This window comes from Bos mutus, chromosome 5 (assembly GCF_027580195.1).
Source record: "Bos mutus isolate GX-2022 chromosome 5, NWIPB_WYAK_1.1, whole genome shotgun sequence".
In the NCBI taxonomy this organism is placed as follows: domain Eukaryota; kingdom Metazoa; phylum Chordata; class Mammalia; order Artiodactyla; family Bovidae; genus Bos; species Bos mutus.
The window spans coordinates 42436122-42451574 of NC_091621.1; the positions used below are offsets into that span (position 1 = coordinate 42436122).

Consider the following 15453-nt stretch of genomic DNA (forward strand, 5'->3'; position numbering starts at 1 on the left):
CCTAGGTGTGGCCTCCTGGTCCACTCTCCAGCAGACCTGCAGGGGGCTGGTGGCTGACGCACACAGTCTGCCTGAGATCTCAGCTGCCTGGAGGCTGATAAGGAGACCCGATCCCATCACATGAGACCAGCCAGAGGGACTTGCCCTGGTTGTTAACATCAGCTGGACGGTTTCCAAATTGGAGAGATGAGGAGATAGGAGTGAAATGGCCTGGACCTCTGAACTGAGTGGTCAGAGAAGCTAGGAGTAGAGACACGGGCACTGCCAGTGGAGGCCTCAGGAGGCCTGGCTGGGGATAAGCCAGCAACTGGCAGTGGATGAGGGAGGTTTTGGAAGTAAGATGGGCAGAAAGGCCTTGGGGAAGGGCTGGAGGCAGGGCCCAATTTCCTCCTGGGTCAGGGGGTCGGGGTGGGTGCTGCTGGCTCAGCAGTCAGAATAAGTCTCCTTTTCCCAGAACACCCAGTCTTCCAGCGCTCAAGCCCTTACTCAGCCTCAGGCCTGTGAGAGCAGGCTGGGGATTTAAGAGAAGACAGTGAGAGGACGTCGGTCTCAGTCCTGCCACATCTCCCAGGAGGACGCAAGTCTGGGAGAGTCAGCAATGCTGCAGAGCCCAGTTGCTTGGCTGCTTGCTCCTTTGGAATCTCAGGACAGGTCTCCACTCAGGAGCAGGGCCCCCCTATACCCACCTCCTGCCCTGGTAGTGCTGTGTTGTGACCCAGAAGGGTAGACCAAGGCAAGCACAGATGGTACTGGTTTCCTGCCCCTCTCTTCTGCCCCTCTCTTCTGCCCCAGGGCTCAAGTGCCTAAAACAAGCCCCTGGTCCCAGAGCTGAGGGAGGCTGGGCAGCCTGGGACAGCCATACTGTTTACCCAGTACCCTTGCCTCTCCGCAGAGCACACACATCTTGTCTCCTAGTTGTCCTCACCACCACTTCCTTACAGAACGTCAAAACCTAAACTGGAAGGAGGGCGAGGAGGCAGGGGTTGGGCACAGGACAGTGTGCCCCAGGGTCCCACACTGTGGGTGGCCCTAGGAGGAATCACAGTCAGGTTGCAGGCTTCAGCTGGGCTTCCTGGGGCCTCTTTCCCACATCTGAAATCCTGCTGGGCTTCTCCCACGCATCCCTTGGGTCCTCAAACCCAGAGGGGCCTCTAGCCTCGATGGTCCCAGTCTGGGAGAGGTAGCTGGGGGAAGGGCGGCACAGGGGACAGTAGGACCGGGTTCCGCAGGGCCCCTGGTGGCATGGGTACAAGCTGCAGAGGGTGGGGTTGAGGACAGTGAGTGGGTCGGCCGAAGGCTGGGCTGGCAGCTAGCTTTATATCTCGGCTTGCAGGAGCACAGGGAGGGTCAGAGGACCAGCAAGGGGGCATTCTCTGAAGGAAGGAAGGGGTGGGAAGGGCTCCTTATTCCCGGTTGGTGCCAAAAAGCTGCAGGAAGAAGGTGAAGATATAGATGATGTCTAGGTAAATGTTGAGGGCTCCAAAAATATACTCTTCGGGGCTCAGCGAGTGGCGTCGGCTACCCATCAGCAACTGGGTGTCAAAAGCCAGGAACTGAGGGAAAGAGGAAGAGAGAGAGAGAGGTCAGAAAGTCTGATCGCTGTGACTCTGACCACTGACCCACCCAGGCCCACCCCCGATACTGTTATTACCTGCAGCCTGGCTGCCCAGTGATCCTCCTGAGAACTTTCCCAACACCTTCCATCCCTAATTCGACACCTATTTACTGAGCACCTACTATGTGCCAGGCACCGATGTGACAAAGAACAAGACAGACCAGATCCCTGACCTCACAGAGCCCAGAGTCTAGTGGGTAAGTAATTGTTAGTATGATGAGTAACCAAAGAGAAACCCAAAATGCCACCAGGGGCTGATGACAGGAACCTGACCTATGAGTGTGTCAGGTGTCAAGGAAGGCTTCCTGGAGGAGGGGACCTTCAAGCTGAAGCAGAGTCTTCTTGCCATTCCCCTCAGGGCCCTACTCTTAGAGGACAAATAAATCCTCTGTATAATAGTGAGCGGGGAACAAGCACTTGTTCTGTGCTTTACAGACATTCCCTACTTCATCCTAATAACATCAGTATCCAGTAAGGATTCTCCCTTTCCTAGAGGAAACCAAGGCCCAGAGATGTTCAGTACATAACCAAGGTTACATAGCTGGGAAGTGGCAAAGCCAGGATCCGAACCCAAGCAGGCTGACTCCAGAGCCCGCTCCTTGAACTGTTCTGCCCTGTGGTTTACGGGCAGTACCCAGGGTTACTGTGTCTTCTGCCAGGAATCAGGCTCCCCCAAGAGCCCCAGCAACCTGCTCAGAACTGCAGAGACCACGAGGAACACCATGCCATGCCTGCTTTCAGGGTCTCACCACTTAGTGGTGGGCACTTACGGATGATTACCGTATAACCTCGGAAATGCCATAATTAGGGCTGATTGGGCAGGAGGAAGGTGGCCCAGGAGAAATGACTCTTTACCTGGGGCTTGCAGGATGAGTAGGGGTTTGCTAGATGAAGTGGGCCTGGGGAAGCCCTGGAGGTGAGGGTGGTGGTGTGAAGAATGAGGAATTCACCGTGGGGAGAAGTGGGGCAAAAGGACAGACGGAAAGAGGCCGGAGCCCAGGGGCCAGAGGCTCCAACAGGGAGCAGCTCCAGCCTGTGGGACATCAAAGCATGTCACCCTTGAGGCTGGGGAGGTGGGGGTGATTGCAAGTATGGGCTTGAAAATCAGACCGGCTTGAATTCCAGTCTCAGTTTCGCCACTCACTCACTCTGGGACTCTGGGCTAGGCTATTCAGTCGCTCTGAGCCGTTGAGTCCAACTCGGCAGAAGGGAGATGAGTGTGCTCACCTCCCGAGGTGGTTGTGAGAGTGAGATAATGCTTGCGAGGTGCCTGGCCAGGTGCCCAACACCTGGTAAGCACTTAATGAATGGTGGCTATTAGTGTGGATTTACAGTTATTGTCTGCAGGAGAGGTGCCCTCTTGAGGACATGTGTACGCTGTGCTGAGACACAGGTGTCTCCTGCCACTCATCAAGGAGGCAGAACTGTCGCCAGGGGAAGCTGGGTGGCCTTCGCAGCAGGCAAACAGAACCACAGCCAGGGCTGAGGGGGCTGTGTTCAAGGCACAAGAACAGGACTGGAGTCGGAACACCTAGGTTTGGTCTTTAATACCTCGGAGCCATCCCCCACCTGACCTCAGTGTTCTCATCTGCAAAATGGGACGGTAATGATGACCACACCATGGTGTGGTTTTGAGGGTTGATGTCTGACAGTGTATGTGGCATCAACTTCTTATTCTTTAGTGTCATTCCACTCCATTCTACTCTGTTTCTTCTCTTTTCGATTTGGATTCCCAGGTAAAGCTTTCTTGTGTAGGGAGAACAAGCAAGGAGAGGGGCTGACTCAAATGCTCCAGGCTGCTCAGTGGTCACGACTGCCAGCACAAGTTAATAAACTGCTGATCTGGCTTACCAATCATTGCTTGCTTGGTTGATTTCCCAGAGCCTGGTCACCCCTGGGTGAGCTAATGAAATCAAATCTCTCAACCTAGAAGGCTTGAACCTGACCCTGTTGGAGGGGTGATGGGGGGCTGCTCTCCAAGGAGCCACCTAGGACAGCCAGCTGGCTTTTCTCTTGGAGAAAAGTATTAGTCACTCAGTCGTGTCCTACTCTTTGTGACCCCATAGACTGTAGGCCACCAGTCTCCTCTATCCCATGAAGTAGGTTACCACTCCCTGCTCTGGGGATCTTCCTGACCCAGGGATCAAATCTGGGTCTCCTGCATTGTGGGCAGATTCTTTACTGTCTGAGCCACCAGGCAAGCCCTTCTCTTAGAGAAAAGAGGGATGAAATGGATCCTGTCCCTGCCTTGGGCACATGGCCATGGATGCTGATCTCCATGGGCTATGTGGGAGAGTTTGCTCCAAATTTCCACTCCACAGCCCAGTACCACCCACCACTGCAACTTCATGCCTATTGAGCCAGCTGAAGGGTTTCCATTCATTTATTCCCAACAATATTTAAAGTGAGCATCTACTATGCTACAAGGAATTGCCTTCAGCGCACTGACTGTCTAATGAGAGCAAAAAACATGATCAGAGATTACGCTATGAGCATGGACGCACATAGGGAAAAGTAACTTGATAATCTCCCTGGGTGATGAGCACTGTTAACTAACATCTTGGCTGAGAGCAGGTATCTTGGTTATAGTTAGCACCTTAGCTGGCAGCCAAGATCTCAGTTGAGAGCTAACAACTCAGTTGCCCGCTAACACCTAAAATGACAGCAGATGCTTGAGTTGCGAGCCAGCTGGATATGAGACCCTTCAGGAGGGACATGGCGGTCAGGGGTAGGAGCAGGATGGGGGTGCTATTAACTTACATCTGAGCAGTCTTCACACACTAGTGCTTTATCTCACTTGCCCAGTTCACCCTAGGAGGTAGATAGTATCATCACTATTTTACACAGGAGGAAGGGAGGCTCAGAGCAGGTGAGTGACTTGCTGATGGCCACTTATCCAGCTGGAACCAGATTACCTGTCTCCTACATCCCGAAAGAGACGGTGGGGTGGGGTGGGCTTGCAGGGAGGGAGGAGGCACGTGCAGATGGCACAGAAGACAAAGGCAGACTTCCCTGGCTCACCCTACTGGTCAGGGCTGGACCTGGCCAGGCCCCCTGGGCCACGCAGTCGGCCTGATCCTGGGGCGCCCAGGCTTATGTCTGCCGCCCTCCTGGAGGTGAACTGGAGAGGCTCTGAGGGAGCCATGCCATGGAAAGGGCAGCTCAGAGCCACCAATGAACAGGCACTGGATACAAAAAGCTGGGGTTATAATGGGTTGAATCAGCATAAAAAATAATACGCGGACCGTGTCCATCCCACAGAAATGCCAGCAGCACACCCAAAGCTGTTCAAGGCAGCGTTGCTTCTAACAAAGAAACCCTGGAAACAACCCCAAACTCGATCAATTGTGCTGAGGCAGAAATATCTCTGATAACATCTATTATGAGAAATGAACAACGGACAGAAAAATCCATATCACATTAGCCCCTTTACCTAACAAAAAACCTATGACATAGAAGCTACCTAGCATATATCTATAAAATGCATATAGAAAGGTCTGGAAAGAGAGACAATTAACCACAGCAATTACCACTGGGAAGGCAGGGAAGGATATGGCATGACGACATTTGCTTTATGTTTATTATTTAAGGTTAAAAAATGAAATATATGAATAAACGTATTCAATTCCTGGGTTTGAAAAACCCCCTGGAGAAGGGCATGGCAACCCACTTAGTATTCTTGCCTGCAGAATCCCAGGGCCAGAGGAGCCTGGTGGGTTACGGTCCATGGGGTTGCAAAGAGTTGAACATGATTTAGTGACTAAGCATGCACGCACATACTATATATTAGAACATTTTAAAAGAAGGGTTAAAGTAACACAAAAGAAGAGTTCATGAACCCTTTCATTTAATTCTCACCACAAGCCCCTGGGGCAGATATTGCATAATCATCTCTACCATGGAACTGAGGAGACTGAGGCCCTGAGAATGTAAGTGCCTCACCCACTTCACACAGCTGAGAGGACAGTCAATTCCATTCTCTTTCCCGTGTGACATCACTTTGGGGCATGGGGTGTGTGTGTGTGTGTGTGTGTGTATGTGTATGTGTGTTTGTGTATAAGGATGGAAGAGGTGGGGAGAAAAGTGTACCCAAAGTTCATGGCTAAGAGCCCAGCGGGCTACCTGAGGAGTGCAGGGAGTGCTGGGCCCACCTGCTCCTCACTTTCTGGGCTAAAGGGTGAGACTGGGCTCTGAGGATTCCAGAGAAAAGAGACTAACTGCCAGCTTTAAGCCCTTATGCCCTCGGTTGGGATGTAGGACAGGGAGAGGGCACCTGAGTGGAGACCTGCTTCAGTCCCATAGAAGATACTTCTCCTGTCTTCAGTGGCTTGGGTGTTAAAAGTTTAAACAGCACAGGGGACTTCCTTCATGGTGCAGTGGCTAAGACTCTGAGCTCCCAAGGCAGGGGCCCAGGTTCAATCCCTGGTCAGGAAACTAGATCCCACATGCTGCAACTAAGAGTTCATATGCCATACCTAAGATCCAGTGCAGCCGAAGAAATGAATACATATTTAAATAAAAGAGCAGTTCTGGTTTTTTGTTTTTGTTTTTTTTTTTAAGTTTAAACAGCACAGATGACCTCTGCATACTGCAGTCCTGGGGAGCACCTTCAGGTGGGCCACCACTACCAAAGGAACAGGGTCTGACAGGGTCTGGACAAGAGGGGAGCAATGTGAGAAGGCAAGTAAAAAAGGAAGGGTGTGAATGCAACAGAGCTCAAGAACATGGACTGGGGAGTCCCATAGACTTGGGTTCAAAGCTTGCCTCTGACCTTGGGCAACTGACAACTGCTGCTGCTGCTAAGTTGCTTCAGTCGTGTCCGACTCTTCGCGACCCCACAGACTGCAGCCTACCAGGTTCCTCCGCCCATGGGATTTTCCAGGCGAGAGTACTGGAGTGGGGTGCCATTGCCTTCTCCAACTGACAGCTACTAACAGGTAATATTATTGTTCACTGATGACATGCCAGGCACTTTCTCAGTGCTTTGTATATATACTGATTCACTTACAAGTCACAAGCTATGAGGTGGGAACTATTATCTGAATTTTATGGATAAGGAAACAGAAGTACAGAGAGTGACATGACTCAATCAATCCACCCAGCTTAAATGTTTCAGAGAACGGATCTGAACCCAGATACTCTGTTCCAAGGGTTTCCCAAGGAGCAATAGTGGTAGAGAGCCCGCCTGCCAACGTAGGAGACTTAAGAGACAAAGGTTCAATCCCTGAGTTGGAAAGATCCCCTGGAGGAGGGCATGGCAACCCACTCCAATATTCTAGCCTGGGAAATCCCAAGGACAGAGGATCCATGCGGTCGCAGAGTTGGACACGATGGAAGCAATTTAGTATGCACATACAGTGCTCCAAAATCTGGGCTCTGAACTACAGGATTAACATGTACGACAAGAGCGAAAGCTCCCAGGGCAGCTGAGAAACTACCGCATTCCAGGTGCTCAGCTGTCTTCTTTTTTCAGTGAAGCAGTTAATATCAGCCCCATTTTAAAAACCAGGCACAGAGAGATCAAGTAACTTGCCCAAAGGTCACAGTGGCAAGAGGATGAGTGAGGCCTTGACTGTGGTTTGGGTGGGATGCCCATGGTCACCTGGAGAGCTCCCCGGAAGGCCTCCTGCGAGCACCTCCCCCACTCAGGTCCATGTAGATGCGTCCTGTCCTGAGCCCTACTGGGACTCTTAATCACCCCTCCTTCAGTCCACAAGCCCTGGGGCAGGGGGTTTCCTTCACCTTCTCCGAGTTAGGGTGTTGGTTTGAAGGGCTTGGTTTGAGCAGGGCGTTGGTTTCTGAGGATTAGTGTCTGAGGAAGTGAGACTGAGGTGAGGCGCAGGAGCGGGGCACGAGCGTACTTTCCTCCTGAAGGAGCAATTACTGGTCAATCCACCCTCCCTCCTCCTGCCCTCTGAGGAATTCATTTGGACTCCAGGGTTCAGATGATGCATCAGGTGGGGTATCAGGGCTGCTGTGGTGGCAGAGGGAGGGCTGCCGAGCAGAGAAGGTTCTCTCACGGGATCCCTTAAGCTCATGGAAACCAGTGAGGCAAAGGAGTCGCCAAATTCTGAATGAAATAAAGTCTGAAAGAAAATCATATCCCTCCCTCAGGTCTGTGTAGCCATTTTTACTTTTCAAAGTGTTTCTCTAACTGTGAAGAAGGCAGGGCATCTACCATAGCCCCCACGAGAAAAGCAGGGCAAGTGGTGGGGTGGGGCAGACTGGGTCTCTTCCCTGAGCCCCTCAAAGACTGGGGAAGATTCCTAGGACACGCGGATTCCCCGGTGGACCTGGATGAAGAGACTGCCTGAAGCCCAGCCTCTGGATGACAGAGGCTGAGAAGGCCTCTCTGGACCCTCCTGATGTGAGGGGACAGACCTCTCCAGGCCTCCATCTTTCCATCTGTGAAATGGAAAGGGAGACAGAATAGAAAGAGTGCTGAGCTGAGAATCAGAAAAAGGGGCGTTTCATCCAGTCTGGCAGCCAACACTGCATGCGTGTGGTGTGTCTGTGTGTCTGTGGTGTGTGTGTTATATGTCGTGTAAGTGATGTGTGGTGTGTATGTGTGACGTGTATATGGTATGCATGTGTATGTGGTGTGTGTATGTGATTGTGTGGTATGTGTATGTGTGTGGACTATATGTGGGGTGTGTGTGTGGTGTACATGTGGTATGTGTGGTGTGTGTATATGTGTGACGTGTGTAAAGTGTGCATGTGTGTGTGGTGTGTATGTGTGTGGTGTGTATGTGTGATGTGTGCAAGTGTGTAGTACATGTGGTATAGGTATGTGGCGTATATATGGCGTGTATGTGTGTGTGGTTGTATATATGTGTGGTATGTATGTGTGATGTGTGCAGGTGTGTATATGTGTGACATGTATATCGTGTGCATGGTGTGGTGTGTGAAGTGTGTAGGTGTGTATGTGGTATGTGTGGTGCATGTACGTGATGTGTGTATGGTGTGCATGTGTGTGGGTGTGTGCATGTGTGTATGTGTGTGGTGTATATATGTATGGTCTCTGTGATGTATGTAGGTATGTATGTGGTATGTGTGCTGTATGTGTGTGGTGTGTGTGTGCTGTGCATGTGTGTGTGGTGTGTATGTGTGTGGTGTGTGTGGTATATGTGGTGTATATATGTGATGTGTGTATGGTATGCATGTGTATATTTGTGAGTGTGTGGTGTGTGTATATGTGACTGGGGTGTGTAGGTCTGTATATGGTATATGTGGTGTATATGTGACATGTGTATGGTGTGCATGTGTGTGTGTGTGAGTGTGGTGTGTGCATGTGTGTGTGTGATGTGTGTAGGTGTGTATGTGGTATATTTGGTGTATGTGTGTGACGTGTATGGTGTGAATGTGTGTTTGAGTGTGTGGTGTGTCTATATGTGAATGGTATGTGTGTGTGATGTGTGTAGGTGTGTATGTAGTATATGTGGTGTATGTGTGTGACGTGTATGGTGTGCGTGTGTGTGTGAGTGTGTGGTGTGTCTATATGTGAGTGGTATGTGTGTGTGATGTGTGTAGGTGTGTATGTGGTATATGTGGTGTATGTGTGTGACGTGTATGGTGTGCGTGTGTGTGTTTGTGAGTGTGTGGTGTGTGTATGTATGTGAGTGGTGTGTGTGTGTGATGTGTGTAGGTGTGTATGTGGTATATGTGGTGTAGGTGTGTGACGTGCATATGGTATGGGTGTGTGTGTTTGTGAGTGTGTGGTGTGTATATATGTGAGTGGTGTGTGTGTGTGTGATGTGTGTAGGTGTGTATATGGTATATGTGGTGTAGGTGTGTGACATGCATATGGTGTGCCTGTGTGTGGTATGCAGGCACGTGGTGTGTGAGTCTGTTTGCGCTCTCTCTGGGCCTCAGCACAGGAAAGTCCCTGCCAGCTCTGAGCGCTCACGGTCCTTCCCGGGGACTGAGGACAGATGGCTATGAGTGCCCCCTCAATGGCCAGGAGTCAATACCCAGAACTGGAGGCCCAGCCCCTCTACAGAAGGAGCATCTTCCCATCCAAGCTTCACTCACCCAGACACCATCAGACCCTGACACATCCTGTACTGACCACGCAAGTGCTCTGGGCCGCCCTGTCCTTGACTCTGGGACACTGCAGCGGCCTCCTAACTAATCTCCCAGCCTCTGTCCTACTCATGAATCTGGCTTCTCACTCATCTTCCTTAAAGCACAGGAACGAATGTTGCCAGAGGTCCTGAAACTGGCCAGGTGGGACAGGCAGAAGAGAGTTCTCTTCCCACTGGGCCTGAAACCTAAAGTCCTATTCCTGGTTTCTCCCCAGGTACCAGGGCTTGGCTTCATGATTTCAGGGACTGGGAGATTTCACTTCCCCAGAGCAGGACCAGCTCCGAGGTAGAGCACCTGCCCACAGTCATGTAGGTACCGAGGTGCTGCCGCAGCAGAAAGGCAACTGTCCAGGCCCTGCGTGCTCGCTCCCTCCTCTCTCTTCCTGCCTCAACTCTCCTGCTCTGTCCCAGCCCCTGCGCCTTGCCTCACCACCCCAGCCCACCCATCATGCTCCCCTGCCTCGCTTTCCATCAGCTTCTACAAAAATGCACTCAAGGAGGGGACATAGAAGGGAGAGGAGAATGGGGCCACCCTGAGCCCAGAAACTTCCAACTGACTCACCACTTCCACTGGCATTTGAGTCTGGTGCCCAGAGGGGGGTTACAGGGTAGGGCGATAGAGAAAAACCCAAGCCTCTCAAGAATGTGCCAAGGCTAGTCAGGGTGAGGCCCAGGAGGGGCCCATCCCTGCCAGCAGGACCACGGCCCTAAAAGACCTTGGCTCCCCATCTTCCCAATCTCAGCCTAGTCCAGCTGGGAGGCCCTGTTATCCAAGACAACAGTATTTCGGGGAGGGGCTGAGGTCTGTAGGAGAAAGCCCTTTGCTTTTCACAGCCCTTCCAAGGCCCAGGCTGGTGGGGCTGGGGCGGTTCTCACTGGGGGCTGGGCCCTCCTCTAACACTTCTCTTCCCCCTTTTCTCACACATCCTCCCCGAGGCAGCAAGAGGGGCAGGGATCGCTGAGTGACATCCTTGCCTAGCTACAGTGCTTGGAGCACCCTTCACGGTGATAAGAATTCGCCAAAGGCTAGGGTAGGAGAAGGCAGGATGGACAGATCGAGAGACCAGGGGTGCTGGACACCAGTTCTGGGGATAGGTTGGACCACAGATTCCAAAGGACAGAAGTGATGCTGGAAACAGGATCAGATTGAGGTCAAGGACCTTCTGAGTTGAGGTTAGTGGAAAGGCACGGGAACCTTAGTTCTTATGGGGCTGGGCCTCTGTGGGCCTCCATCCACGTGAAACTGAGAGGGAGGGAGGGGAATGAGTCCAGTGGCCCCTCCTTAAGCCTCCCCACGCCGTGGGATGGGCTGCAGGTCTTCCTTCCTTTGACCCAGGTGACAGAGGGCAGGGGATGGGGCTGGGGGACTGACGCCACTGCTCCTGACCACTGTTGACATGACTCGAAGGATGAGCCTGACAGAGGAGAGTCAGCGTGTTGCTCTCCTAACGAAACATTAATGGGTAATTAAGTGCAATGGTTCCTCCTCCCCTGTGACTCACAGGAGATGGATGCCTAAGTCAGCTGTGCAGTCATGCTTTCTGTGCCTCACTCTGGCAGTGCCTCAGCTGGACCTGACCTCTCCGGAGTCCGTTCATTCTGAAAACATCTAGGGGTGCCAGCTGTGAACCCCTAGGCTGTGGATAGAACAGCCAGCCACTGTTCTAGACACTGTGGATGCAGTGACAAGCCAGCCAGACCCAAATCCCTGCCTTCAAGGAACTTGAATTCCGCTGGATGGAAGACAATAAATAAACCAGAAAAATATACAGTATGTCAGAGGATGAGATGTGCGATGGAGAGAAATAAAGGGAGCAACCTGTGGGCATGCCTACATGTGTGTGTGTGTGTATAAACACACTCAGCACACAAGACTGTAAACAAAGCAAACACTTGAAGGAGGGGAGATGGGGAGCGGTGAGAAGATCAGAAGGAATCGACAGAGGCAACTACGGGAGCAGGGACCTGGGGCTGGGAGTGAGCCTGCCATCCTAGGGAGCAGAAAGGATGCTTGTGGCTGCAGCAGAGTGGGCAACCAGGAGCGGGAGGCATGAGGTCAGGAGGGCCTGCGGGCAGTGGGCAGCGATTGCTGGAGGCCAAGTGCAGAAATGCTGCTGCTGCTGCTAAGTCGCTTCAGTCGTGTCCGACTCTGTGCGACCCCATAGACGCCAGCCCACCAGGCTCCTCTGCCCCTGGGATTCTCCAGGCAAGAACACTGGAGTGGGCTGCCATTTCCTTCTCCAAAGTGCAGAAATGATCTGGCCTCCTTTAACAGTGAACAGAAGCCCTCCCACTGCTGTGGTACTGACACAGACTGCAGGGGGCAGCACCCAGGGGAGGCATTTCGAGAATCCAGGTGGGCCATGGTGGCGACGTGGACCAGGGAGTAGCCATGAAGGTAGAGGCAAATGCTGGTGCCTGGACACCAAGTGAAAAAGAGGCTTCTGGGGGGAGGGCGTAAACAACTGTACCAAATGCTGCCAAGAGTCGAGCAAGACAAGGACTAAGAAATGACCACTGGGTTCAGTCACAGGGAGCCCACTGGGGACCCTGATGAGAACATTTAAAGAGGATTCAGTCTTCCCTGGTAGCTCAGCTGGTAAAGAATCCGCCTGCAACACAGGAGACCCCGGTTCAATTCCTGGGTCAGGAAGATCCCCTGGAGAAGGGATAGGCTACCCACTCCAGTATTCATGGGCTTTACTGGTGTCTCAGACGGTAAAGAATCCATCTGCAATGTGGGAGACTGGGGTTTGATCCCTGGGTTGGGAAGATCTCCTGGAGGAGGGCATGGCAACCCACTACAATATTCTTGCCTGGAGAATCCCCATGGACAAAGGAGACTAGCAGGCTACCATCGATGAGGTCGCAAAGAGTCAGACGCGACTGAGCGACCAAGCACACACAAGAATGATGGAGTGGAGAGAAGGGAGGAAGTGGGAAGAATTGGAGACAGCATAGATTCCCTTATAAGAAGCTTCGCTCTAAATGGGGGGACTAGAGGCAAATGTGAGTTAAGGGTTTTTTGTATTGCTATTTTTTCAGTTGGGAGAAATTACAGCCTGTTTTTATGCTGATGGAAAAAATCCAGTAGAAAGGGCAATACAGATGGTGCAAGAGAAAGAGGGGGAACATTGCCAGAGAGATCGCCCCAGCCTCTCCCCACTTCAAGCCAATAGAAGTTGTCCTCTTTGAGGGGGATGATGGGGGTTCTGGAAATGGCAGCAGGCTGGGCCCAGGACAATTGGGTCCTGCCCTAAATCTGCCCTTTACTGGCAGTGGGACTCTGTGCCAGCCCCTTAACACCCGTGACCTCAGGTATATCTAGAAAGCAGGTCTTCTAACAGCAGCATTGCCTCCCTCCCTGGGATGTGATGGAGATCCCATGAGGTAATACGTGTGAAAGTGCTTTGTAAAATGGAAAGGGTGGAACCGATGGTTGGGATTGTTTTTATTATTTCTAATAACAAACGATTATTAAATTTAAGGGATTACTGTTCACCCAACCCTACTTGTCTGCACAGTCTCCCCGCACAGCGGACGCATGCGCAGCAGCGAGAAGCCCAGCACACTTCTGACCCTCCCTCGGTGACTGCCCTCCTCCCACTCTGCCCGGACCCCTCTTCTTCCATCTGTCCCTGCAAACACCGTTCTCTGAAGCTTCCCCAGTCTCGCTCCCCTCAGTCTGGCCCTCCTGCTTCTTTTCCTCCTAGGCTGACTCCCCTGACCCATCCTTTTCATTGAGATTTGTCTTCAGCAGGTACTATCTGCAGGAAAGGCTTCCCTGATGGCTCAGCAGGTAAAAAATCTGCCTGCAATGCAGGAGATATATGAGATGTGGGTTTGATCCCTGGGTCAGAAAGATCGCCTGGAGAAGGACATGGCAACCCAGTCCAGTATTCTTGCCTGGAGAATCCCCATAGACAGAGGAGCCTGGCAAGCTACAGTCCATGGGGTTGCAAAGAGTCGGACATCTCTGAGCGACTAAACACACACACACATCTGTAGGAAAGACTGCTGGTCCAGGAACCAAGAGCAATTAGTGTCACAGGATAATCAACCATCCTGGTTTGTCCAACCTTGCAGTTCCTAGGGCCTTTCCCCCCCAAGAAGGGGGACTTTCAGTGCTGAAACCAGTAAAGTTCTGGGTCAACCAGGATGAGTTGGTACCCCTAGTCTTGACCAAGGCTACGCTAGTTGATTTACCATTCATTGTCTTATGTCTCCTGCATTGGCAGGCGGGTTCTTTCCCACTAGTGCCACCTGGGGAGGGATTTAAAGCCTCTGAGCTCAAGTCCCTCATCTTAATTTGAGAACAACAGAACCTATTTTATAGAGCTACGGTGAGGAGTTAGTGTATGTGAAGAGCTTGCTGTGGGAGAAGTAAGTGCTCAATAAAATATTAACTACCACTGTTATCGTTATCACCATCATTAACACTCTCAGCTTGGTGAGGGCAGCCAAGGACAAGTTCAATCTACATGCATCTGTCACAGAGTACCTGGAATCTCCTTTGCTCCAAGAAGTCTTCCCAGATTACCTCCAGGAGACAGCCAGGGCTAACTTAGTCCATGCGGTGGGGACACCCTCACTTTCCTGCTCCCACAAGCGACACTGAACCTCTCCCCAGGAACCAGGGGTACCTCTTCCCAGCTCTGTTTAAAGTGTCAATTCTGCTGTTACAACCTTCAATGCCCGTGCACAGGTCAGCTGATCTGTCTTGGAGACCTGAGCAGCACTGAGTCCCGCCCCTGCCCACTGATGCTCCATGGGGGTTCAGAGAAGTGGACCATGAGGAAGATAGGGATGGAAGAGGGGCCTGAGGAGGTGGTGGGGGGCTGAAAAGGCGGGGCCCCGGGGGTACACTCACCAATGTAAACACGCCTGCTCCCAGCACGGCATACACTGCGTGGAGCCAGGGCACCTGCAAGGCAGACAAAAATATGGACTCAGGGAGGGTGAGGGTGGGCGGTGGGGGCGAGGGGCAGCGGGGAAGGGAGAAGGGGTCAGTCCTGAGAATGGTGGATGAAGGACAGACCTCCCCAGTGGGGGCCCCCTCTCTCACCGCCCCCCTAACCCAGCCCTAGACTGAGAGGTCCTTAACCCTCTGGGCTAGGGGAGCCCCAGAATAACAGTGATTGTGAGGGGCTGGCAGGGGAGCTCCCGACTGGCCAGCACTTCTTCGCTCCACACACAGCCCCAGGCTGAGGCTGGCCCAGGGTGACTCATCCTATGGGGCCCTGTCATTTTCCCAGCCTGAGTCTGGCCGGAGGCTGCGCCCTCCTCCCATTGTGCACTCATTCCTGGGCTCTCGGTCCCCGTGTCAGGACCCCCTGGCTCTGCCTGTGGGGGTGAGGGTCTCAGGGAGAAGCGGATAGACTTTAGGCTGGGGAGGAGGGGCACCTGGAGTCCTTGTTGCTGAACTTGATGGGATTGTCTGCCCCGGCTTCCCAACCTCTGCTCCCCCCGGGGGCCTCAGTGGCACCTGGCCGTGTGTGGAAACCTTGCAAGAGGTGCCAAACCAGCTATGCCCTCTGTAGGGCCTTCCCCTAGAAGATTCCTGGAAACACAGGCATCCTATGAACCTGACCCGGGTCAATAAAGGGTTCTTTGAAGCTCTGGGCCCCTTCCTGTACCCCTCCCCCATCCTAGATACACAGAGGGGCCCCAGGCCAGCTCCGGCTCCTCCCTTCGTCAACAGGATCCTGGGAAGAGCCAAGGAAATGCCAGAACCAATCCTGATGTCCTGGACTG

General features: G+C 52.5%; 1 protein-coding gene across 1 annotated transcript in view; it reads right to left on the reverse strand.

Annotated features, from left to right (window-relative positions):
• Positions 1–1298: 1298 nt before the first annotated feature.
• The window catches only part of FAIM2 (Fas apoptotic inhibitory molecule 2), a 30850-nt gene continuing 16695 nt past the window's right edge, over positions 1299–15453 (reverse strand). The window contains exons 11-12 of the mRNA XM_005896406.3: positions 14570–14623; positions 1299–1553 (exon numbers count right to left, since the gene is read on the reverse strand). Of these exons, the coding sequence (XP_005896468.1) occupies positions 1404–1553; positions 14570–14623 (204 nt within the window). The 3' untranslated portion in view covers positions 1299–1403. The remainder of the gene's footprint in view (positions 1554–14569; positions 14624–15453) is intronic.